This window comes from Armigeres subalbatus, chromosome 3 (assembly GCF_024139115.2).
Source record: "Armigeres subalbatus isolate Guangzhou_Male chromosome 3, GZ_Asu_2, whole genome shotgun sequence".
Lineage (NCBI taxonomy): Eukaryota > Metazoa > Arthropoda > Insecta > Diptera > Culicidae > Armigeres > Armigeres subalbatus.
In genome coordinates, this window is record NC_085141.1 from 84484273 (window position 1) to 84512199 (window position 27927).

The window sequence follows — 27927 nt, forward strand, 5'->3', positions numbered from 1 at the left end:
AACACGCTTAGAACTTCTTTGGTACATATTCCCAAATTCAATATATTGCTACCAGGTTCATATTTGATTTGGCTGTTAATAATAGTAGTAGGCACAAATTTTTTTATTTTGAACTTTTATACAATAGGCAATGCAAAAATAGTGACTCTAGTGACCATTTTCCGAAAAATAGTGACTTTTTAGTGACTAGACTCAAAATAGTGACCAAGTGATGTTATGGAAAAAAGCTGACTTTTCAACATATTTTACAGTCAGATTTAGTTCTCGAGGTAGCTTCCGTGTTGTTTCGAGTTGTCCACTTACCGACAGAGGGCAACTTCCGACGTTTCTCGGACACGGTAAACATTACTTGGAAAAGAAAACTTGACAAAACTTATCTAATTCTGACGTCTCAGATTCTGACAAACACGGGGAGCACACAAAAAGTGCATCCTCTTTGGGTCATGCCTTGCTTCAATCTCTTCACGGTATACAGACAACAAGGTAGGCTCGTAAGAAAAATGACACTTCCAGAGTGACGCATATTTTATCGCTACATGTTAGAGTACAAAAGTAAGCATGCTGAGACCGTAGAGCATCGTCTCGGTTCAGCTTGTGCGAAGATAGTAGTGACGACACATGTTTACATTCAAAATGAATGTTTACATAGGTTATGAGCCTGCCTTGTTTTTTGTATGCCGTGAATCTCCTCGTGAAGTTGACCTACAGGGGTTCTTCAAAAAGTAGAAATCTTTGCCCGGGAAGGCAAATATCAATAAAAGCTTATAGGTATAGTCTATAGACTTTGCAAGAAAGTACATTTATTTTTGGATTAGAGCAAGTATGAGCTAGAAAACCCAATGAAATGGCAAATAGTAACTCGTTTTTCAGAAACTGAGCGACTACTGCAAAAATTTACTCAAGCAATCGCTAAGCATGAAGGTCTCTCATTGTGTGAGAATGTATTTTCCTGGAAAGGAGATTGAAACACATCCAAAGCAGAGTTCTTCTTGCAAATATGAACGATATTTTACAACCAACGATCAAACAGATGAAATGTGGATGTTCATTTGTCATCATAAAATGATGAAAACACATTTTCAAAGTCGCGAAACAATATTTCCTCTCCAAAATAATTAAAATAATTGAAAGGACATCTCTATCACTATCACGAAAATCACTTTCTGAGCGCGCTGAATAAAAGAATCATCAACGGTAGGTAAGAAATCCGTCAATGTTAAACGTCAAAGCAAGAATTGGTTCAATTTGTTTTACTGGAATGGAACCAACTGAAGCAACGAAAAATCGTCGTTTCTAACCAAAATGAATACAGCTCGAACGAACGAAGCCACTTCTGAATCTCGATGACAGTAACTCGACAAATCTACAGGGGATCCACCGAAAAAAAAGAAACATGCGTATTGTGATTGCTAGAAAAAATATAGCGGATCCAAAAATCACAACTGCATTTCGGCCAAAGATTAAAATGAGACGGTGACGAGGGATACATAATTAAATTCATTACTTGACAGCGACGAGAAGGGACGCCAAAAGTGAAATGATGACAGAACGACAGAAATGGGACCAAATGGGCGAACGCTTCCCGGGGCTGTCTCCGAAACGGATGGGATGAATTCCGGGCGTGATAATGTCGGCTGATTGCTACCGGCCGTCGACGTTGCTGACCTCCGGGCGGCCGCTGCTGATGGGATGGAACGTGTCTCAAGAGGTTTTTTCCTACTCCCCCCTGGAAAATTTCTCCATTGCCTAGGATGAAAATCGATAAAGACTTGTTTTCCTTTTTGTTAGCATTCAAGTGGAGCCGGCTATATAGAGCAAGTTATGAATTTTAATTTTATTTCAGGGCAACTGAAATGGGCCCTACGTTCAAGAACTGACGTTCAGTTGTACCTTCTTATTGCATGGGAAAATATAACGATTTCTTGAACTGGCGTTTACATTGTCACGGAAGATCAGCAGAAAGTTTATAAATTAGTTTTCTCATCATTCTTTCGCTTCTTACTTTTAACGGAAATGCTAGGCACGAATGCACGTGTCAATCGGAAATCCGAACTCATTTAACCCTTAAATGCGCAATGTTGTTTTAAAACAACAAACCGAAAATACGTTTAATGTTAATGATTTCAATGGTTACTTACGTTAAAAATATTTCCGGCGATTTTTAAAAAAATCGGCTTGCGCCTTTAAGGGTTAAAATTCATACCAATGATATTTTAAATTGGATTTCAATTGTCATTTAATAGCTAAATGATAAAAATTCTGAACCAGTAAAAGAAATAGAGCGATTTAGAGTAAAAAAAACTGCGATGGATTTATGGCTTCATTTTGATACCGGTACAAGGTGTGTTATATAAATTAGAGCAATTAAATTAACTCGGAAAGAATATCCAATTTAAAATTAGTACAGATCCAATTAATTTCGCAATCCATATGCTAGGATAATAATTCTATTCCTCAATTCGCTCAATTTAATTTACAATCTGCGTAAAAGTATAAATTATATTCAACAAGTGGTAATTGAATTTTTAATTACCCGCCTACAATAATTAATAGCCACTTAAAAATTTGCAACATCTCATTAATTTGCTTTGTATCCCATTCTTTTCAGGCATTGGACCATGAAATTGAGCTGGATTTCGGGATAAAAAAACGGCACCCTCTTTTCGGCACATCACAACGCGGTTGCATTTTGACCTCGCCGCCACTCATGCACCGCTCTTGTGCAGCGTTTAATAAATTAAATTACGAAACTACACCCTCGCTAGCTCAACTGACCGCGCATGAGTGGACTGCAAACAAACGGAGGAAAATCTCTTGAACTCGCTGTCGGCATCATTATCAGAAAGCACGCAAACAAAATAGCAGAAATAATTTGCCGAAATAATGAGATTAAGTATGCCACTCCAGGGGTGGTTTTCAGCATAACTCACCCTTCCCCTCACTCGCACCTCACTCGTGGTCGATCTTCCAGGGGTGGGATTTTTCCGCGATGTCTGGATGTATGCAGCAGTGAACGTTCATCTCAACCGTCCACGGCAGTGAATTAATGCCCCAGCAAACGCCACCACCACCGCAAACGCAGCACTATAATTAATGTCGAACCGGAACGCGCCATAGAATGTGAAATATTCGGCTCGTTTTCCGCTCGGGATTCGGTGGTGGAAGGGGCCCCGGAAGAGTGCACAGCTGCCGAAATGAAAAATTCAACGCAATCAATAATTAATTATCGGCTCCGGGTGGCGATGGTACCCCACGGAGCGCCGGCGATATACAAATCCAAAACGGCCACGCTTCCCCAGAACCGGGCTGAGCTGCCGATGGCTCGAGCTAGAGCGGACCATTTCCGGTACGAGTGAAAATTTGATTGCGTATTAAATCCGGTGACGGGAAGAGCAGTAATTACCCTTTTACGTAATCGGGCCCACGAGAGGACAGAAACAAACGGACGTACACGCTGGGTAAAACTGCGGTACTTGGTTGAATTTCGTTTTTCGGGCGGTTCGGTTTTTGTGCCGTCTCTGGATGGATCGCACCCTAGCGAGCGTAACGGTTAATGAGGATCTGTTTCTCCAGTGCGTGGGCGAGAGAAAATTGGCGCGAAAATTGTGACGTTGAAATGTGGAAGTGGTTTATTGAATTAATGAGTTCCATAGATGCACGAATTGGTGCATGACTAACACAAATGAGTGAGGATATCAGGTAATTTGTACTTTTTATTATATGAGAATTTCAATTAAACCACTCAAAACACTGTATACTTGAATCATGGATCCTGTAATCGGTATAATAGAATAATGCTATGCTGCTTTCAAATTAAACAATCATTTCTGTATGCTATTGATACAGATCATTGAATGAAGTCAATGATCCATGTTTGTTTGCAATTTACAACTTTGAAATAGAGCCAAACATTCTATGGTGTATTAGGTCCGATGTCCACGTAGCGGTTTTTTACGCTGCGTGCACGCCGCGTTCGCGCAAGGTATCAAGCATCAAATCGAGTAATGCACACGTAAACGTGTGCACGACTAGATTTGATGCTGGGTATGTAGCGTGGACGCGGCGTGCACGCAGTTTGAAAAAAAAAACGCTACGTGGGCATCGGCCCTTAGTGGGCAAGGATATCCACAGTATAGAATTTGTTCTAAATGTTGATCTTCCATACTTCAACCACAGGAAACTTTGGGTTGGTAATTATTAATTACTTTGAACAGTTTTACCGTCCTTGTTTAATATTATTAGGCGGATATCACAGTGTTTCCTTCAATACACTAGTTAATGAATACATAAGAAATCGCTTGTCAACAGGTTAGAGCGATACCTGGATATCGCCTAGGTAAAACTCCAAGAAAATGCACTCATAGAGAAATCGTAAATCGAAATGCTAGGACAGAATAATTTTTAATTTTGAACCTTTCACAAGAAGATGATTTATTTGCTTATGGCATGATCGGTGAAAACAAACGCTAATGAAAGATCGAAAGAGATTATCTAGGTTATCAAACTGCAGTGTAAATGATTGTACCCCGTTTGGCATAAAGTTGTTTGATGGCATGCTTTCGATAGTTGTGCTTAAATTTGTTTGACTATTATCGTCTCTTCCAGTATTATAAAGCAGTTAAATCGTTGTTGCGTCTATTTTCCTACGTTTCCGTGAATTTTACCTTCTTCAGATATTTAGAGTCTACGTTTGGTTGTGAATGTATGTGCCCTGTATAACATGACGTTGTCAATTAACAATGGCGTCTCACTACCGTTCATACGTCTAATTAGTATTGCACTTCAATGTGGTTTTCGAAGTGTTTCTTGGCGGTGTTCAACCTATACTTCCGATAAAAGTCTTCTAGATTTATCACCCGCGCACAAGTGTTAGGTGGGACTCTAAACAGCCCTGACACGACAGCCCTCCGACGAGACAGGAGGTTTGCGCAGGCCCAATAAACCGCCTTTAAATACAACCATTACAAACGACATAGAAGATAATGATGCGCCAACGCGTGATTGGGTGGCAGCCAATCAACGCAAGGATGTGCAAGCTGAGGATAAAATGCCGATTCTTCAACTATAGCATCATCAACGTGCACAGCCCACACGTAGGGAGCTGAAGCGTTCTATGCACAGCTGGAGCAGACATACGATGGATGCCCACTGTGGGACGTCAAAATCGTCATCGGTGACATGAACGCACAGGTAGGATGGGAGGAAATGTATAGACCGGTTATCGGACCGGATAGTTTGCATACCGTATCGAACGACAACGTTCAACGATGCATAAACTTTGCAGCCTCCCGCGGAATGGTAGTCCGAAGCACTTTTTCTTCCGCAAGAATATCTACAAGGCCACATGGAAATCACCTAATCAAGTAACGGAAAACCAAATCGACCACCTTCTAATCGACGGCAAATTCTTCTCCGACATCACGAACGTACGCACTTACTGCAGTGCTAATATTGAATCCGACCACTACCTCGTTGCAGTATGCCTGCGCTTAAAACTATCGACGGTGTACAACACGCGTCGGAGTCGTCCGCCACAGCTAAACATAAGGCGGCTACAAGACGGTAAACTAGCCCAAGACTACGCGCACCAGCTGGAAGTGGCACTCCCAACGGAAGAGCAGCTAGGCGCAGCGTCTCTTGAAGATGGCTGGAGAGATATTCGATCCGCCATTGGAAGCACCGCAGCCGCTGATTTAGGTACGGTGGCTCCAGCTCCGAATCTCCAGGAAATCCAGGAGGAGATCGGCTGACTGAAAAACAACAAAGCTCCGACCAACTACCAGGAGAGCTGTTTAAACACAGATGGTGAGGCACTGGCTAGAGCGCTGCACTGAAATTCGGAGACGCATCATGGCAGGAAATCGTACGTACTTTGGACTCCGCAAAACGCTCCGATCGAATAGAGTTCCCGCCGTACCAAACTTACTTTCTACAAAACGCTCATTAGACCGGTAGTCCTCTACGGACACGAAACCTGGACGATGCTCGCGGAGGACCAACGCGCACTGGGAGTTTTCGAAAGGAAAGTGCTGCGTACCATCTTTGGTGGGGTGCATATTGCGGACGGTACGGGGAGGAGGCGAATGAACCACGAGTTGCATCAGCTGTTGGGAGAACCATTCATCATTCACACCACGAAAATCGGAATACTGCGGTGGGCCGGGCACGTAGCCAGAATGTCGGACAGTAATCCGGTGAAAATCATTCTCGACAGCGATCCGACGGGCACAAGAAGGTGAGGTGCGCAGCGAGCAAGGTGGATCGATCAGTTTGAAGACGGTTTGTGGACCCTCCGCAGACTGCGTGACTGGCGAAGTGCAGCCATGGACCGAGTTGAATGGAGAAGACTTTTATGTATTGCACAGGCCACTACGGCCTTAGTCTGGTAATAAAAAATAAAAGCGTTGAATTTTATCCATCGTGCATTTCATAGACTTATTTTTCTGTTGTGGTCATATATGACCCCGTGGGCCTGAAAGGGTTACACATAAAACATAAAACAAATTAAAAAGATGAATGGTCATGTGGCCGCCACTTCAAATGTAAGAACCACTAAGACACAAAACTCAAAAATAAATAATATTAAAGTTCAAAAAAAGATCGAAAGAGGAAATTACGCAAGGGAGTTCATCTAGGGCCATATGACCAACAGTTAATTGATTAGTTATCTTTCTTTGGCCAGGGTCTGGGTCATTTGGCAAATGACGTTCATTTGACATAAAGACCATTTGGTATAACGGACATTCGGCATAGTTTTGAAGTGTGAAAGAGAAAGGGTTATTCGATGTATTTTTTTTACGTAGATGAAGTATATCAAGGATACGTTCTAATAAATTTAGAGTGCTGGAAGACATTTTTCAAAAAGACGGACAAACGCAACGGAAGAACTACTCTTGAGGAAGAGATCCCATTCATCATTCACTTGCTGTAGGCAAACGGCCACTTCCAAAAAAAAATCTCAATTCCCGTTGCTTGAAGCCGGACAAATTACTTCTTTTGAAGAAGGGATCAAATCCACTTCAAAATTGACTTAAATGCGACCATAACCTTATTCTGGGCAAACTACTACTTTTAAAGAAGGCACATCCCCATTGCCTTAATTGCCATTACCTTAACCCATGAAAGCGTCTTCTTGTAAAGAAGGGTCTACTTCTAATTCCGGGCATGCGCTCACCTTCAAAGAAGGGTTCATATTCACCATTGCCTTATTCTGAGCAAGCGCTTTCTTTTAAAGGCGGGATCACATTAACCATTGCCTTAATCCGGATGAGCGCCTACTTTTGAAGAAGGAATCACATCCATCATATTGCCTCAACCAGGGCCGGCGCCTACTTTTAAAAAAGGGATCACATCCATCGTACATACCCTAATCCTGGCAAGCGCCCACGTTAAGATTAGAGATTACATTCCCCATTGCCTTAATCCGAACAAACGCCTAGTTTTCATTAAGGGATCACATTCACCATTGCCTTGATCCGAGCAAGTGCCTACTTTTAAAGAAGAGATCGCATCCACCATGTCCATATTCCGAGCAAACGCCTACCTTTAAAGAAGAATTCGCAATACGGAATGATTAAGTATTTTCAATATTATTATACACCGGTATTGTATTCATTATTCCAGTTTTTTTCAGCAGCACTTAGACAAGCAACTAATTTAGTGAAAACCAGAATAAAATTATGCCAAATGTCTGTTAAGTCAAATGACCCTCACTTTTGACGTTGTTCTCATTTATGCCATATGTCCGTTTTGTAAAATGAGCGTTATGTCAAATGGGGGAAGGGTCGTTTGGCCGAAAGCCATTTGGCCGAATGCCACTAGGCCGAACCCGAGCAGCACAAGTTAGTCAAAAATGGTTGCAGCAACTTGATTGTGACTGAATCTGGTCATATATGAGTTCCAGTAGATTATGTGGAACATGCGTGCTGCTAGGGAAACCCATCTGGCCAAAATTCATCTGGTCTAAAGGGTCTTTTGGCCGAACGGGTCATTTGGCTGAAAGGGTCATTAGGCTGAAAGGGTATTTTGGCCGAAAGTCATTTGACCGAAAGAATCATTTGACCGAACGGGTCGTTTGGCCGAAAAGGTAATATGGCCGAAAGGGTCATTTGGCCGAATAGGACATTTGGTCGAATAGGACATTGAGAAAGTGAGAAGTTAGGAGTGAGAAGATAGACGTCTCACTTCTCACTTCTCACTTTAAAAAGTGAGAAAAATGAAGTGGGTCGTGAGACGTCTCACTACTCACTTTTTACAGCGAGAAGTGAGAATTGAGGAGTGAGAAATGAGACGCCTTACTTCTCACTCCTCATTTCTCACCTCTCACTGTGAAAATTGAGTAGTACAAAGTGGGCAGTGTTGGTAGAATCATGCTCAAATCTCACTCATCGAAGCCTCATGCGAGAGCTGACTTGCTTGCGATTCTTCATGGAGAGCATCACGCATGAGTTTTTCATGCAAAGTCGCATCGTTTCGTTCATTAGTCGAAAAATGATTTTGCTCAAAAAAATGTCAATACCCAATCGAAACGTATGAATTTGCTATCCATTGTTTTAAGCAAAGAAAGTTATTCCGATTAATTTACCGAAGAAGAACACGCAAAAATCCCACAATGATGCAAATCGCGTGTCGAATCATGGGGGATTCTTTGGGCCATGAGTCGGATGAGGTTTGCCTCGCGATTTGAATCGTGGATGAGATTTGAGAATTTGAGTTTTTATCCACACTGGAAGTGGGTAGTGAGACGTCTCACTACTCACTTCACGCTCGTGAGACGTCTCAATTCTCACTCCTCATTTCTCACTTCTCAGTGTAAGAAATGAGAAGCGCGAAGTGAGTAGTGAGACGTCGTGAGAAGTGAATAATGAGACGTATCACTATTCATTTTTCTCTTCTCACTGTAGAAAGAGAAGCGCGAAATGAATAGCGAGACGTCTGACTACCCGCTTCATGCTTCTCATTTTTTACAGTGAGAAGTGAGGAATGAGGAATGATAAGTGAGACGTATCACTTCTCACTCCTCATTTCTCACTTTTTAAATGGCCTATTCGGCCAAATGCCCTATTCGGCCAAATGACCCTTTCGACCGAATGACTCTTTCGACCAAATGACCCTTTCGGCCAGACGAATTTTTCGGCCAAATGGTATATTCAGCCAAACAACTTTCGACCTAGTGGCATTCGGCCAAACGGCCCTTCCCGATCAAAGAAAATACTAAAACTGAGGCTATTCAGGTTTGAATCAAATTTAAACAAAAAAGTGTTATTGAACTTCGTTTTAATAAATCAAAATATTTTTTTTTTAATTTTAAATATGAATGCCCGCTCTTTAAAGGAAAATGAAGATGAATTATTCAACTTACTAACAGTTCAAAAGGTTCATATTGCCATTATAATAGAAACTTTTTTAGAACCTGAACTCTCCACGTTTCAGGCGGGTATACAGTTCTTCCACTTTTGCAAATGTTTGGTAGACAATGTTCATGTAATCCGCGAAACAAATGAATTGACTGGATCTATTGAAAATCGTACCCCGGCTGTTACACCTGGCTCTCCGCATGACACCTTCTAGCGCAATGTTGAACAACAGGCGCGAAAGTCCCCCATCACCTTGTTATAGTCATCGGCGCGATTCGAACGAACTGGAATGCTTGCCCTAAATCTTCACACAGTTTTGCACACCATCCACCGTTGCTTTGATCAGTCTGGTAAGCTTCCCAGGTAAGCTGTTCTCGTCCATAATTTTCCATAGCTAGGGTAACAGTTCCGATAGTCGTGGGTGTTCCTATAGTTGCGGTAGTACGGTTTGCAGGGAATTTACAAATTAAACGCAGTAACCCACATCACCGATCGACCTGTCGACCTGTCATAACACGGTGGAAACAAAAATAACATTGGAATCACATTTAACTGGTAAAAATGTTTTGTGCTACGTCTGAGCCTTTTGGCTCCCTTGTTGGTGTCAGCAAGCTCACAAAAGCGTTGAGCCTTTGAGCCCTTTAGTTTTTCCTTGTGCCATTCAGCACCATATCTATTTTCTTTTTATTTTTAGAGCCATTTAGCTCTCAACGTAATCGCAAGCTACTCAGATAGTCCCCGGCGGCGGAAGCTCCCCCGATACCGACGACCCGCATCCGTGGAAGGCTGTTACCTTACCAACACTACACTTTCACCTGGTTAGCATGTTCATAGATCCGCTCAAGTCCTACGCACATTCTCACTTCAACGGGTGACCGAACGAGTGCCGAGATCAGACCAAAGATTCCGGGTGGAGATAGTTTCCGGTTTAGTGGTACCCCGACGACCGAAGCCTGTGCCTTCGCGCGCCACGATCTACTCAACTGGTCCCCGGCGGTGGACCTAGCCTACTCCGATTAACCGATTTCTCATGCACTGCGCCTTTTAGCTTCTTGCTTAACCGATGAGCCATATAGCTCACGCCTTGGTCGCGAACTACTCGGATAGTCCCCGGTGGTGGATCAATCCTACTCCGACGGGGAGTTCCCCGATATCGGAAGTTCCTCCGTGACCGTCGACCCGTCTCAACGGGTGACCGGACGAGTGCCGAGGTCAATCCAAGGATTCCGGGTGGAGATAACTTCCGGTTCAATGGTGCCCCGACGACCCGGAGCCGGTGCATTCGCACGCCACGATCTACTCAGCTGGTCCCCGGCGGTGGGCCTAGCCTACTCCGAGTTTCAATTGCCTTGAGCCATTCAGCTCTCGCCCCGGTCGCGATCGTGAATGACTCAGATAGTCCCCGACGGCGGATCTAACATACTCCGACGAGAAGTTCCCCGAAAGCGGGAGCTCCTCCGAAACCGTCCGTTTCGTCACGTTCTGAGGCTACGCGCGGTAGCTGGCGCTGGCGTTCCCATCCATTACCGACATATATATTCACTACTTCCGCGGCGGAGTACTCACGATCCGTTATCCGTAAAGACTACCTGCTGCTGCTCTATTCGCCAACTTCGTTGTAGGATGTCGGTTATCCTGGACGTCCTCCACAGTTCTGGATTCTGATACATTTTTCTGACGATGTTATCGTTGGTAGTGTCCGTTCCACATGCTCCCAACATCGCACGCCTCTCCGTTTCGAACCGGGGGCATGTGAACAAGATGTGTTCAACCGTTTCTGTCCCGTCTGGGCATTGCGGACAGGCGGGAGAAGCCGCGTGTTCAAATCTGTGTAGGTACCACTTGAAGCATCCGTGGCCTGTTAAGAACTGGGTCAAGCCAAAGTTTAGCTCTCCATGAGGTCTGCTAATCCATGCCGACACACTTGGGACTAGGCGGTGGGTCCACCTTCCCTTAGCCGAGTTGTACCACTCCCTCTGCCATTTGACTACCATTGCTGCCTTGATATTCCTTCGAGCGTTATCGGTGCCCTTGAGGGCGTAGTACTCCTCGTCTTCCTTCACTACCAGTTTGATGGGCATCATGCCCGCGAGTACACATGCCGCTTCGCGAGATACGGTGTGATATGCGCTGATGACTCTCAGGCACATTAGCCTATGAGTACTCTCCAGCTATCACACGTGCAGTTTACACTCAACGCCGATGCCCAGTCTGGACCTCCGTATCGTAGTATTGAAACCGCCACGCTTGCCAGCAATCTGCTCTTGCTGGAGCACACCCTAGAGCTGTTCGCCATCATCCTCGATAGTGTCGCTATCGCCGTCGACGCGCACTTTCAGGCGTAGTCGGCGTGAATTTTAAAGCTCAACTTATCGTCGAGCATCACCCCAATTGTTTCAGAGATCTTTTGGAGATCTCGCTGCGCATCCATTCCTCCACTAGGTTGATCGAATAGGCTGCAGTTCATTCGACCCCCTCGATGCATTCTCCGTAAACGGTCGTAGTTACGTCATTGGCGAATCCCACTAACTTGACTCCTGGTGGGAGCTTTAACCTCAGCACGCCATCGTACATCACGTTCCACAGCAATGGACCCAAAATTGATCCCTGTGGGACACCTGCCGTGATGGGGACGCTAAACAAGCCTTCGTCTGTCTCGTAGACCAATACTCGATTCTGTAAGTAACTTCCCAGAATCTTGTACAGCCCTACCGGTACTCCCAGGCGAAGCAGCGAGTTCGCGATCTCCATCAAGCATGCACTATTGAATGCATTACGCACATCGAGTGTTATTACTGTGCAGTAACGTATTCCACGCCGCTTGCATTTGATGGCGACTTTTGCAGTGTCAACCACCGATTTAATGGCACCCACCTTCCTCTCCGAAAGCCGAATTACTCGCTAGATAATCCTCCCATCTCCTCCACGTACGGCGACAGCCTGTTCAGGATCAACTTCTCCAGTAGCTTCCCTACCGTGTCTATTAGACAGATTGGTCTGTACGCTGAGGGGTCTCCTGGTGGCTTACCAGGCTTCGGTAACAGGACCAAACGCTGTCGCTTCCATATATCCGGGAATTTCCGCTCATCCAGACACCTCTGCATGGCTAACCTAAACATGTCCGGATTAGTCATTATGGCTGCCTTCAACACCATGTTCGGGATCCCGTCCGGACCAGGTGCTTTACTCGGGTCGAGAGACGTTGCCACCGTCATTAGCTCCTCTACCGTCACCCTCGCCACTGCTTCGTCATTTGCTCCTACTATCTACCATGGGTTGGGCCGTGGTACGGGAATAGTGCTTCGATTATCGTCTTCAGCCTCATTGGACATCGTTCAGGAGGTGCCAGTGCTCCTCTTGTTTTGGCCATCACCACCCTATAGGCATCTCCCTATGGGTTCGAAATGGTGCTCTGGAACAATCTGTCGAAGCAGGCTTTCTTGCTTTCTTTGATGGCCTTGTCTCGCTGCTTTGAATTGCTCGATGCGTTCCTCCCTCACTTCCGCCGAGCATGTCCTTTACGTTTTTCTTCTAGTCCGGAGGCAGGCTGCTCGAAGGGCTGCAATATGCTCGCTCCACCAGTATACCTGTGGTCGACAATTCCGCGGTCGTGCCTTCCTCGGCATGGTAGCGTCGCACGCTCGTGACAGAACCGCAGCCAGTTCATCCCCACTCAAACTTTCCGTGTTTTCCTCCAGGCGCAAAGCTTCACTGAAGGTTCTACTGTCAAAGTGGGCAACCTTCCACGCTCTGGTTGTAGGAGGAGTAGCTCCCCAATTTCCTCTCTTTGGCTCGCTGCTGTACCGGATAGCCAGATGGTCACTATGAGTATAGCCGTCTTTGGCCCTCCAGAGCAGGACTCCGGCCAAACTTGGACTGCAGAACATCTATTATCGATTCCACTCCGTTTCGCTGGAAGGTACTGCGGGAGCCGTCATTGTAGCCGTCCTTGTACGACGTTCAGCTTAGCTAAGGCCTCTAGTAGCGTTTGCCCTCTCCGGTTAGTAAGGCGGCTTCGCCACTCCGTCGCCCACACATTGAAGTTCCCTGCAATGACTACTGGCTTGCGACCTTCCAGGTCTGATGTCAGCCGATCAACCATCTGGGTGAATTGCTTTATCGGCCACCTTGGCGGCGCATAGCAGCTGCAGTAGTACACTCCATTTATCTTAGCTATAACTGCACCCTCCGCTCTTGTGTTTACCACTTCCTGGATCGAAAATCTTCCCGTCGTACAAATCGCCGCTGTTCTGGATCCGTCTGCTGGGCGGACGCACAATGGTTGAGGTTGAGCTGCGTTAGTTGCACGGCTTCCTTGTACTAACACTCAACGGGCAAGCGGGCCCAGCCATGACGTGGTTGTGTATCTGGTTCCTGCTCGCACATAACGTGCACGATGGCGTTTTCTCGCACGTGTGCGCCTCATGACCCTCTTCGCAGCATCGCCTACATAGGTTACTCCCCATCCTCAAGTAACCAAAAGTCCCCAACGTCCGTTTTTAAGGTCACTGCTGACGGAATCCAAGATTAAAAGTGCTCGCGTTTTTGGGGTCACACCACTTGATTCAGAGGCGGCGCACAACTGTCATTTTTGTTGATTTAGCTTTGCAGCGTCGCAGCAGGCGTGAAATAATAAAAATGACAGTTGTGCGTTGCTTCCGTATCGAGTAATGTACCCTCGAAAACGCGAGCACTTTTAATCTTGGATTCCGTCAGGAGTGACCTTAAGGGCTTTCAAAATCATTTCTTGACCGATTCTTTCGCAACAAGTTGTATTCCATCCGGCTGGATCCCAATTTTCCATTTATACTAGTTTCGAGGCTATCCACAGTACGGTTCCAGAATTATTCCAGATTCCGTTGGGGTCAGTTGTCTCCGGAATAAGTGGCCATTTACAATTTTAAGTCAAAACAGGTCGTGCGACACCTCAAACTTTATGATTTCGAAAAGCAATGATGGGAATGATATTTTTGGGGTTTCTGGCCCACTCGGCTTCAATCGGGCCACATCGGCCACAATCCGGAGGACCTACGGAATGGCCATTTTCTAAATTGATTCAAAATAGGTCGTGCGACACCTCAGACTTCATGATTTTACAAAGCAATGATGAGAATGACATTTTAGGTTTCCTGGCCCAATCGGATTCAATCCGGCCACATCGGTCACAATCCGGGGACCAACGGAATGGCCATTTTCTAAATTGATTCAAAATAGGTCGTGCGACACCTCAGACTTCATGATTTTACATAGCAATGATATTTTTAGGGTTCCTGGCCCACTCGGACTCAATCCGACCACAAAGAAATCCTGAAAGAATTCCGGTGGAAACTTCAAGTTTTCTACTAGGAGATCCTCCTGGAGTTCCTCCGGAAATTCCACCGGCAGTTCCTCAAAGAGTTCCTGCAGGATTTTCTCCGAGAATTATTCCGGTAGTTCTATCGGCAGATCCTACGAGTTTTCTTCAGGTATTAATATAGAAATTGCTCCAGAAGCTACATCGAGAATTTCTCTGGGAGCCCCTCAAGGCAATCTCCGGGAGGTCCTCTGATGATGATGATCATCCAGCTACATACCCCTAGAAAGGTTTCAGCTAGACGAGAGTTGTCAAGAAGATGAATTATCCAAGAACTTTTCCGAGAATTCTTCTGGTAGTTTCACTGGTAGTTCCTTCGGGGGTTCATTTGAAAATTCTCCCGGGAGTTTTTTCAGAAATTCCTCCGGAAGTTATTTCAAGAATTTCTCCGAGAGTTCCTCCGGAAATTCCACAGACAATTCATCCGGATGTTTATCCGGGAACTCCTCCGGGAATTCCACCAGTAGCTCTTCCAGGAAATCATGGAGGCTTTTTTCAGGAAATCATTTAGGCCTTCTTCAGAAATTTAGCTGGAAATTCCTCCCAAAGTTCTTCCAATAGTTTCTCTGGGAGTTCCTCTAGGAATTCTTCTAGGAGTTCCTCTTGAAAATCCTCCGGAAGTTTTTACGGGAGCTCTTCCAGCAGTTACTACGGGAATTCCTCCGGGAGAATACCCGGAGTTGAATTTCTAGAGGAACTTTCGAAATCCCATTTCTCGTGAAATTCCTGCCATATATCCTCCAGGAATTCCCTGTGAAGTTTACCCGGATTCCCGGAAGAACTCTTGGAAAAACTCCTGGAGGAGCTCCCGGAGGTACTCCCACAAGCATATCCGGAAGAATTCTCACAAGGAAGTCCTGAACTAATTCTTGGAGAAGTTCATGAAGGAATCTGGATAAATATCTGAAGGAATTCCCAGAAAATACCCGGAGGTTAGCTCTGAAGAATTTCCTGGAAGAACTCTTGGAAGATATCTGGGTGGAACTCTCAAATTAATATCCGAATGGAATTCTGGAGTAAATTTGTAGTGAAGTCCGGAAAGCATTCTAGGACAATTCCGCGGAAAAATTTCAGGAGAAATTCCTGAAGGAATACCTGGAGAAGTACCTGAAGCTATTCCCGGGAAAATACCTGGAAGAATTTTCGAGGAAATAGATGGACGAAGAAAATTTTAGATGAATTCTTGAATGATACTCTGAAGTAATAGCGGAAAGAATTCCAGAATGAAATCCTAAAGGATTTCGCTATTTAATTTATGGATGTATTCCCGGAAAAACTCCTGAAAGTTAACCTGGAGGAATTAAAGAAAGAGTTCCTGGAGGAATGCCCGGAGAAGTTCCTAGAAGAATTTCCGAAGGATTTTTTTTTTATAGTTTTACAAGTGAAATTATGGAGTGAAATCGGAAGATTTCCGTTATAAATTTCTGAAGAAATTTCTAGTGGAATTTTGAGAGGAAATTCCGTTTGCATTCTTGAAGAAACTCTCGAATGTATTCCTGAAGGAAGTGTCGAAGATTTTTCTGGAAGAATAGCCAAAAAAATGTCTAGAAGGAAAAATTGGAGAAAAAAAGAAATCTTCAAGGAATTTCCTCATGAATTTCCTAAAAAACCAAATTCTAGGTTTCTAGATAAGGAGAAATTACGATTACATTAGAAAGATTTTCGAACGATTTTCAGAGGAATTTGTGGATAACTTTCCGGAGGAATTTATAAGTTCCCAGGGGAGCTTCTAGAAGGATTTCAAGAAGAATTCTCGAGCCCGATTTTTTTCGAGTTGTTTTGCCCCAACCTGCGTCCTCTGGCTACGCCCTTGTATCATTCCCATCATTGCTTTGTATAACTATGAAGTTTGAGGTGTCGCACGACCTATTTTGAATCAATTTAGAAAATGGCCATTCCGTAATTCCTCCGGATTGTGGCCGGAATGGATCCGAGTTAGCCAGGAACCCTAAAAATATCATTCCCATCATTGCTTTGTGAAATCATGAAGTTTGAGGTGTCGCACGACCTGTTTTGACTTAAAATTGTGAATGGCCACTTATTCCGGGGACAACTGACCCCAACGGAATCTGGAATAATTCTGGAACTGTTCTGTGGATAGCCTCGAAACTAGTATAATAAAAATTGGGATCCAGCCGGATGGAATGCAACTTGTTTCAAACGAATCGGTCTAGAAATGCGATTTTTACAGCAGTTTAGATTTTTGAAAGCCTTTTAAAACAGACGTTGGGGACGGAAAGGTTAAGAGAACGTTTGTCGCTTTATCAGCTTCTCCCTGGCTCTCACCGGGCGTGTGTTTGCCGCTTTCACCTTCGGTTTCCTCACTACCGTTTGCCAGGGACCGTCCGACCGTTGGTTGTCTTGGTCGGGTTGGCTTCCCTCCTCCGGTGGCCGATTGGCTCGTTTCGTCCTTTGACACCTCGGTGTTCAGAGCCTCAACTGGCCCTACTCCCATCTGGTTGGTTAAGACAAACACAACTGTCAGCCCTAGATTCGTTGTATATCTCGATTTCCGCTCGTGTCCGTTGACGTTACCGTTGTCGATGCTCCTAGGCCGGGCTAGTGTGCTTTGAGCGGTGCACGGTCGCTTTGATAGGACCTGCTTACGGATACATGCAGCTTTTTGTAGAGGTTCAACAGAGCCCACTGTCAAACCCCACCACATCCTAGGCAGACCCCCTAACACGCAGTGGCCATGGGGAGGCGTCGTCAAGTCCTTGGACATAGTCTCTGCTGCCCCTATGCTGAGGATATTAAAACGGATATTGATGTTTAAATCACTCCGTACAAAATTATCAAAGCAAAAAAGGCATTTGATCATGCCGTACGTAGTGTTTTCAACAACAATATCTGTTTTTGCCATCAGCTGAAAGATATATTTATGAGCTTCCGTCCAAGTATTAACTTGTATGATAAAAGCTCATTTTTATTGTATGAGAAAAAATGCTGAGCATCACTGAAGTAGGGGTTAATAAAATATAATAAATAATGCTTTAGAAAATATACTCTGATTGAAAGCTTTCGAGAGTTCATTTCAAATAATCAATAGCAGCTGCGATGCATTTTTTAATCTATGCGTACTCAAATTGAATATAAATTCATTAACCTTACTATTCTTTCATGATTGCTTTTTTTCACAGAGCTGATCCCGGAAAAATAGCCATCGCTACAATCCATCCTTTCAGCAGGCTGCGTTCCCATCGGGACCGGAGATACGATGCAAATTGAATTAAAATGTGCCGAGATGTTCGCTGTGCAGCAACAATGGTGTAGTGCATAATGGTAACAACTGCGTCGAGGAAAAAAAACCGTGAAAACAGCAACTCAACTCGAATTTCCCGCAACCTCCATGCTCACACTCCGCTGTTTACGGATGGGTTGATGTCCAGTGTTTGAGTGATAATTCGCTTGAGAGGAAAAAAATCGATGAAAATCGTGCTACCAACCGAGGTCAGGTGCGAATGAGTCACGTGGGCTGTGCATCCCGTGCAGCAACAGTGGGTGATTCGTTTATCCAAGCCAAACAATCACTGGTAAACAAACAAGAAGCGCCAGGGAAAAAATAACAGCAGAACACGACGCCGCGGCAGAAGAAGAAGAAGAAGCAGTACAGTGTGGTGTTTTTCTGCCCGTCGGTCTCCGCGATGGTGACGGTGAACGACTCGACGGTCCCCGGTTGGGACTCGCCTGACTATTTTCGGTTATTTAGCGAGGGCTTGCCCGCCTTCAACGAGACCAACCGGTCGGGACGGTCCTCCGCGTATGGCCAATTGCCGCGGCATCGCAATGGGTCCAATGGTGGTGGGGGTGCGATCGGTAGTGCTTCTGGTACCAACAACAGTAGCAGTGCCAGTGCGGTTGCCAGCGGAACCTACCAAGTGTCCTACTACGGGGACCGGAATGAAACGAGACTCGGCGGCGCAGCGGTGGGATCGGGCGGTGAACGGCAACCGGGGGGCAGCAATTTTATGCTACTGCTGGAGGATTTTGGTGAATATTTTTACAACTATAATGGAACTGGACCACCGAACGATACGCTCGGGCTCGGCGGCACCAGCACCGGATTCCCCATCAACTGTACCATCACCAACTCGACCTGCAACGTGCCAAGTGAAGGTGAGTTCCAATGATTAGAACTGTATGAAAGATGGGATCGGGTGCCGATTGGCATAATGTTCCAGGATATAATAGTCCATTGGTATGTGGTCGTTTTTCACAAAACCAGAACATATAATGAAACTTGTTTTGTTACAATTAATTTATCATATTTGTATAGCAACGCTCCCCTACTCTGTGAAACAACTAATAATAATAATTCTGTAGGGATAAATACAAGACCTGATTGAGTGAAGCATTTGCGATAAGATCCACTACTCGGAGTTAACATACGTGATTTCCAATCGTTTTATTCTATTCGTTCTCAAATTTGTTGGCGAAATTCTTCTGTTTGTTCTCCTTTTAATTTTTTGGAAAATAAAAATCATCTTTGAGCTACCTCATCAATGTTAAAATGTAAATACATCATATGGAAGGGGCTGCCTTTCCTATGCTGACACAATGCAGCATGTTCCAGGGAAGCATTGTACATATTTTTGTGTAGAGTCCCTTGTCGGCACCTAGGCGATGATCAGCCACCCTTAACATACTGATTTACAAATACAGCTTCCTTTCCTTGACAAAATAAAACTTTTAAACACTAATCAATTATCGTCGTGCGGGGCTTCTTTTGACTCCGGGGGCTACTTTGAATTTTGGATTTAAAAAAAAAATAAACGGAAAAAATAACAAATTTGAAACAGAAAGTTGCCATCCAACTATCAACAATACACTTGATTGGTGATAATGATATTTTTATTGTAATTTTCGTTGGAATTCTTGTTTTAAAATGTCCAAAGTAGCCCCTGATTTGTCAAAAGAAGCCCCGCACGACGGTAAACATAATTTCGGGAACAAAAATTTCATCGGCAAAATTGTTCTACCAAATAGCGTTAGGTCAAACATCTCTCATACCAAACAAATGTATCCCAAACGACATTATGCCAATTTATCTGGTGTCAAAGGACCTACAACCGCCAAGCTGGGGTCTGGTGTGGCGCACCTGTCGAAGCTTGTTTGGCCACTCCGATAAACATCAACAACAAAACCAGCAAGTTGTTGAATCACGTGAATGTGATCGGTGAATTAAAAACTTAATTTAATGGACTTTGGTTTCCGAGAGGAGCCGGCTGAAAGCGAGAGCTCTTTCATCGTTCCGTCGATCCGGTGTACCTGCACAGAACTGGAGCGACTACATCTATCTTTTGGTCCGAAGGGTAAATGGAGCGCACTTAGCTATGAAGACCACGGTCCATTAAGAGAGGGGTGCTTTTATGCGGTATCAGCACAGTTTACTAATAGTGTACTTGACCCGTTTTACTGGAGCAACTTGAGCGAGCAGAATGCTTTAAAAATAAAGTGAAATTCCAAATAAAACCAAAATCTATTTCAGCTGACTTTAAAACTTACGGCTCCAGTTACTCAGATTATATTAACTCTGACGATACATAAGGAACAGACATTTTTGTTGCCTGGTACGATTGTGCTTTCTTTACTAACTAAAAATATAATCCTTGTGTCGCTTCTCCATATTATTGAACTTTTATGAACAGTTTTAATAAAAACTTTGATACATTCATAGTTTGTATACAAAAATATTAATGAGATATATAATAAGAAAACTGATAAATAATTTTCGTCATGACATCACGTTGCTTAAAATTTTATCCAATAGCATTCATCTGTTGATACATCCCTCTCCTTAGTTCCTAATAGTTGCATGAAAAATTCCTATTGTACTTTATTCCATGTAGACAATTGTGGTAATAGCACATAATTGACGAGCAGATTAGTTTTTTTAGTAGCTCGTAAACTTGATTGACCTCCTATCTTAATCACCCCTAAGAGATACTGTGATGCAAAGTAGTCGTCTAACTGCTCAAGAACACCAATGCCAATTTCTCTTCTCAGATCTGCGTGTTTGGAACGACTAAAATGGCTCGCATGGAGATTGCCTATAACAAGTGTAATATGGGATCATTATATTCATCTGGAACGCTAGATAATGCCTCCGGTGGGCTCACTTTTGCTGCAACTTTCTAGATTCAATTTGAAATTGAAATTAGATTCGGGAGCCCAGTATCCAATTTGTAACACCCGAATGAGAACAACACGAGGCAAAAAAAACTTACTTCTTCAAAGCTCATAAACTTCGAAGTCGGAGACCTCCACCACAACAGCTTCAAACGGCCGTTCTGATCAGGCCGTCTCCGACTTCGGTGGGCAAAGACCACGAGGATATTTTCAGTCAGTCTGAAGTTTGCTGTTTATTTTCCAACTGGCCACGGTAACGGAAGTAGGGAAATGATTTACCACCTTATTCGGTTGGTTTCTTACCAAAAGTTTTCCCATTTACTCTCGGCGATTCGGCAGCAGTGTCTGTCCATTCTTTCACTTTTGCGCGTCCGATACGGCCGCCACCAGCCGTGGCGGTCGGTTGCTTTATTCGGACATTAAATTTAACGATCTTTGTTAGACCTGGTTTGCTCGTTTGGAGCGATCCCATCACGGGCATCTTTTTCGGCGCATATCGCGCACATAAACCAATCTCGTAATAAGGATTATGCGTGTAATTTCGTTTGTAATCTTCCCAGGGGAATCTTGCTTCGAAAAAAATACAGACATTGCGTTTTTCACCGCTACTCTCGGGATTCAAAGTGTATAGCCAACCTGGCTCGGGAGGAGATTGTGGAGTAAAAATGAAGCAATCCATTGAGCGGGGGTCGTATTTTTCCCATTTCTCATGAAATTTGATGTCTGGTATTAGGTGCGCTCTTTTCGCTTTCCGCTCCCATTTGTTCTTATTTCTCCAGTCGAAGCGCAGTGGCGGGCATTTGAATTAAAGTTCGGAGTTGGACAGTTGACAGTCTTTGAAATATTTTTTTTTATATATGAACATAATCTGTCATAGTGATCAGTGGGGGTCTCCAGTTATCCTTGCGAGCCAAGGCGTAGGTTTGACAATCCTGAGATGGTAAGTTCGATTATCGGTCTAGGACGTTTTCGGGTAGGAAACATTCTCGACTCCTTGGCCATTATTGTGCATCCGTTGTACTTGCCAAATAAGCTACATACTCATGCAATGGTGGGCATAGAAAAGCTTTCGATTAATAACTGAAGAAATGTCAATAGAATACCAAGTTAAAAAGCAGACAAAGTTCTACTTGGAATGTAGAGTCATTGAAGAATAATAAGAAAAAGTGTTCATAAAACTTCAATTCTTTCTGGACGATTTTTTTTAACGTTGATGTAACGTGAGGTTTTAGTTTTTTAAAGGCGTTTCAATGTCCTAGGCCGTTAACACTGTTCTGGAGTAGCACAGCAAATGTGTTTAGAAACAAAATGTCCAAACTGGGATATGTGTCAAAAACTATCTATGTTATCGTAAAACATAAAATTATCATAATGGTTTTGAATAAACGTAAACTATATCAGGGTCTCCAAAACGTCCTGAAGTTCTGAACATGTGATCTACCGGACCAACCATGTCCTGGGCGATGTATTCGTTCGGCGCTAAACATGCCAGCAGGCCCATTAAGTCGATGAGGTTTCACTCACTACTTTCACAGGTTATGACAGCCATTTCCAATTCTCCAAAACATCCTGAAGTTTAGAACTTACGATCTTACCGATGACTCAAGCCCTGAATCACATATCTGTGCACTGCTAAACATCCCAGCAGGTCCATCGTGTTGATAGGATTTCGCCCATTACCTTTTTGATTCTCCAGTACGTCCTGGAGTTCAGAACATATATTCTATCCGATCAACAAAATCCTGAAAGTTATATCCGTGTATCGTCAAACATCTCAGCATGTTCTTCGAGCCGATAGGATTAAAAAAATTACTTTACAAGCTACTAGTGAACTTATTGATTCTTCGAAACGTCATGGAGCTCAAAACACACAATGTACCCGATCAAACAAGTTTTGAACGGTGTCGGGCCATTTGGTCGATCGCCATTTGATCAAATGTCGTTTGGCCGAACGGATTATTTGGGCGAATATTCGAAAAAAAAATTGGGTTCATATGCTTTTTGAACCGAATTGAGTGTATACCGATGATTAGAACATTGCAGAAGTCCTGGTTAATCTGGTAGATACCTTGGGTTGAACTTCTATGCCGTTTGGTTGAACGCCATTTGGCCGAACAGTTGAAAAAAACTCCTTATATGCGAGTAGTGAAAAAAAAATGTAATGAGAAGTAAGTAGTGAGAAATACATGAAGTGTACAGCGAGAGACAGCGAGAATGAGACAATTTCCACATCTCCTAAGAATTAAGACGTCAGTGGTGTAATGTGGGAAGTTAGAAGTGAGGATTGAAAAATAGGAAGTGTGTAGTGATAAGAGGAAATGAGAAGTGAGATGGGAGAATTGAAAATTAGCATAGCACAGCATAGCATATGTGATTGTACAAATCGAGGATAGCTTTACAAAAAGATGTGCGAACTGAAAATTGTACAAGAAATCTTCATACCTTCTCAATCCGCTCTCCCTTCATTTTTTTCTCTCTTCTTCAATCTACTTCATTCTTCCATTACTTTTTTCCTTCTTTCTGCTTCCCTTTTCCCTCTTCCTTCTACTTTTCTTTCTCAGCATAATTTATTCTTCATTCTTCTTCTACTTTCCTTTTCATTATTTATTCTTCATTCTTCATTATCCTTTCTTCATTATTTCTTCTTCCTTTTTTCTTTTTTCCCATCCTTCTTCCTACTTCCTTCTTTTTTCTTCCTTCTTTCATATTGTTTCATATTCCTTCTCTTCTCTTATTCCATCTTCCTTATCCTTCTTTTCTATTCTTCTTTCTTCTCATTCTTTCTCTTCTATTTTCCTTCTGCTTTTTGTAACATACTACACCACTAACTTCTCAACTTCCCAATGATTATCTCTCATTTCTCACCTCTTGCTTCTGTTTTTCTCACTACTCCTTTTTTGCCTATCCTCAACCGCAACAAGTTGCATTCGATGAAGAATCCCATCCCATTATTTCCTATTGAAAATTAGCCAGATCGGATTATGGGCTCGGAAGCTATGGCCAAAATACTATTTTGCCTTTCTCTTATACAAAGTATACGTAATGGCTATATGATCGCTTCAAAAACAAACTTTTTATAGAAGACCCGGAAACCCATAGTAGGCAGAAGACTTCCGGTTCACCGGCGCTTCGACGACCCGAGGCCAAACACTGCACACTGGACTCACACTGGATTTTCTCCCGAGACTACGCTTATTCGCTGGTCACATCTCCATCTACGCTGCAGCTCTGACAGTATTTGCGTCACGACACTGCTGACCACATTCCACGTGCCTTCTTTGTGACACATTCGCTCTGCGATGTTGGCCGCCCGTAGGGCAGGCATTCCTCTACGTACTTCCGCAAACCTTGGGCAATCGAATAACAAGTGTTCTGGAGTCTCTTCGACATTCTCACACTCCGGACATACCGGTGAATTAGTATGTCCAAACCGATGTAAGTACTTCCGGAAGCATTCGTGACCCGTCAGAAACTGCGCCAGGTGAAAGTTCACTTCACCATGCTTTCTGTTCATCCACACCGACAGGTTTGGGATAAGCCGAAGGGTCCACCTCGCTTTCTCCGTACTGTCGCACTATTGTTGCCATCTCACAATCAATCGGATTCTCACCTTCTTCCTTACGTTTCTGATGTCTCACCGCCGATAACACTCGATGTCTTCTTCCAGGGTGATGTAGCTGGGTAGCATTCCAGCAACCAGCAATAACGCATACTGCCTCTGACGATATCGTTCAATATGCGCTCCCGACTTGAATGGCCATCAGCCGGAACACACTTTTCAGGTTTTCCCGGTTCCGCTTGGTTTGCAGTACATTGCCCCAAGCAGTAACCCTATACCGCAGTATCGGTGACGAGACACTAGCTAGTACTAGCTTGGTCCGCCTACGTTTGGGATGATCGTTGATCATCACTCCCAAGTGCTTCAGTGATCGCTTCGAAGCAATCGCATGGCCTCCGACGACGATCTCCATCCGATAGATCGCTTTGCAGTTGCTGACTAATAGCACCTCCGTTTTGTGGTGAGCTATTTGCAGCTTAACACCGCTCATCCAGCGCTCGATCAAGGCTATCGTCACCATCACCAACACCTCCACTTCTTCAAGAGTCTCGCCCATCACCGCTAGTGACACGCGTCCGCAAAACCCACGATTTTCCCTTTCCTAAGTAGCTGCAAAGTCAACACTCCTTCGTACATCCTGTTACAAAGAGTTGGACCAAGTATGGAGCCCTGGGACACACCCGCTGTAACGCGCATCGATTTATGTTTTTCGTTCGTATCGTACATCAGAACTCTATCCTGAAAATAACTTTTCAGGATATTGCACAGATAGTTGGGGACCCGCATTCTGTGCAGCGCCGCCGCGATGGCTTCAAAACTGGCGCGTTCTTTACGTCTATCGTGACCACTACGCAGTACCGATCTCCTCGTCTCTTCTGCTTGGACGCCTTCTCAGCACTCTCGAGCACTGTTTGAATTGCATCCACCAAGCTGCATCTTCGACAATCCGCGCTCCCCCTCTGTACATTTCGTCAGCCTATTGAGAATGATTCTCTCAAGGAGCGTGTCTAAGAGGCATATAGGACTGTACGCAGCCGGATTCCAGGGTGACTTTCCTGACTTAGGCAGCAACACCAGCTTCTGGATCTTCCACGTTTCTGAAAAATTGCTTTCGTCCAGGCACTTTTACAGCCCCTTCCTGAACATGTCCGGGTATGCCAGGTGTGTGTGTGTGTGTGTGCGCATCCGCGTACCAAAATGTAGCAAAAGTGTCACTAATTTTTCGGGCACTTATCTTCAACCTCATATCCTCGTACACATTTGCTCGCAACAAGTTGCATTCGACACAGACTTCTATCATTTTGTTTCCCATTGAAAATTGGTCAGATCATACTATGGGATCGGAAGTTATGGCCAAAATACTTTTTGCCTTTCTCGTAAACAAAGTATACGTAAAGGCTATATCGGCACCAACATTTCAAAAGGGCGAAACTGATTTTGTAAACAAAAGCTTCTTCCGTCGATGGTGGGCTAATTTGTGCTCAGCAATGCAATCCAGCACCATTGAGTGAAAGAAGAGAAGTCGCTGCTTCCATCAGTGGGGTTAGATTGCGCGGGTGAGCTCAAATTAGCCCAACAGCGACGGGAGAAGCCTTTGTTTACAAAAGCAGTTACGCCCTTTTGAAATGTTGGTGCCGATATTTTCGCTCCAAAAACGAACTCGACGAATTGAAGTGATGTCTGTGTGTGTGTGTGTGTGTGTGTGTGTGTGTGTGTGTGTGTGTGTGTGTGTGTGTGTGTATGTGAACATGTTTCGAAATGGACAAATTGATATGAAATTTGCGAAAAAGAATCCACGTGTCTTGGAGGGACTCGAATCCTCAACCTCTTACTCTCTAGATAGGCGTGATAATCACTACTCCCTCCTCACCACTCACTTCTCATTTGCACACATCTAATTACTCAGTATTCACGTTTATTTTTCAGTACTCACTTATTAGTACTCTGGGAACATCCATAAATTACGTAACGCTTAGAGGGGGGAGGGTGTGGTTTTGCCTTAAGTCTGACGATCATACAAAAAGTGTGACATAGGGAAAAGGGGGAGGTTGAAAAAGGCCTTTTTTTCGTTGGGTAATTAATAGGCCATTAGAAAAATTTCAATAACTTTTAGTAAACTATTTGGCCAAAAGTCCTATTCGGCCAAATGTGACAGACATGTAATCGACTAATGGAAGCAAATGATGGCATGCTCAAAATATTTTCTTGGTTACTCTTGGTTAGTCTTCCAGTACTCGATATATGCTTGAGTCAATTGCCATGGTACTCTCATTAGCGACTTCACGTCCTATTATTCTATCTATCCAATGAACTAACTTATGAATGATGTATGAGCCAGCCTAGGGCTGTGAATCAGCGTTTTCATGCTTTAGAAGCGAAATCTTTCCAAGGCTTCGAATATCTGGGTACAAGCAACGCAAGACTGAATTTACGCCAATGACAACAACATTATCCTTTTTTGTAAATGTCAGGAAACAAATCAATTCTCAACAATCGTTTGTCCCAAACTGCAATAGAATAGGACTATGATTGTTTGCCGCGCATGTTTTAGGATAACATTCTATTGGTGTACATTTGGCCGAAATGACCTATTCAACCAAATGACCCATTCGGCCAAATGACTTTCGGCTTAATAGTCTGTTCGGCCCAATGGTGTATTCGACCAAATGACTTATTCGGCCATATAACCTTTTCGGCCAAATGACCTATTCGGACAAATGACTTTCGGCCAGATGGTTTCGGCTAAACGATCCTACTCCACATTGTCCTTATCATATGCAGATTAAAACAAAGGCATTATCGCTAATCTCTTTAGTTGCTTGTTTTTGCGTTTTTTCAACGACCTCCAATATTTTTCCTGTAAACCCTACGTTTTGATCATTTTTTGATTTTTTGCTGAAGTAAGTGGAGGCCCATCTCTTTTCTTTGATTTTACACAGTTTCAGCAAACTTCTATGTACCGAGTTCGTAGAATAGTTGGGCGATCTTGTGTTTGGTCTTTCGCTGCCACGCACTGTATTCCTGCACACCGCCAAAAATGGTCCTCAGCATTTTTCTCTTGAACACTTCGAGTGCCTGCAGCTGCTCCTCTAGCATGGTCCAAGTTTCATTTCCGTACAAGACTATGTACCGGTCTTATGCGCGTATCCATGACATATTTCGTGCTAGTGTGAATCTGTTCTGACAGCAGCTTCTTCTGGAACCCGTAGTAGGTCCGGCTTCCACAGATGATGGCCTTCGTATTTCACGACTTATTTATTATCAGCCGTTAGAAAAGATCAAAGATATACGAATTCATCGACCACCTCGTCTATCGTAACACTGCTTCCCAGGCGGGCCCTGTTGCGCTCGGTTCCGCACACTAGCATGTACTTCGTCTTCGATGCATTCACCACCAATCCAACTTTTGTTGCTATACTATCAAATTGACTGGATCTATAGAAAAACGTACCCCGGCTGTTACACCCATGACACCTTCTAGCGCAATGTTGAACAACAGGCACAGTCACTGTGTAAAGTGCGATGTGCGA

The 27927-nt window shown here is 43.9% G+C and overlaps 1 protein-coding gene across 1 annotated transcript in view; it reads left to right on the forward strand.

The window, feature by feature from the left end:
• Positions 1–27927, forward strand: part of LOC134226697 (dopamine D2-like receptor) — a 1014775-nt gene that overhangs the window by 177677 nt on the left and 809171 nt on the right. The window contains exons 2-3 of the mRNA XM_062707645.1: positions 2609–3699; positions 17850–18825. Coding sequence (XP_062563629.1) covers positions 18354–18825 — 472 coding nt within the window. The 5' untranslated portion in view covers positions 2609–3699; positions 17850–18353. The remainder of the gene's footprint in view (positions 1–2608; positions 3700–17849; positions 18826–27927) is intronic.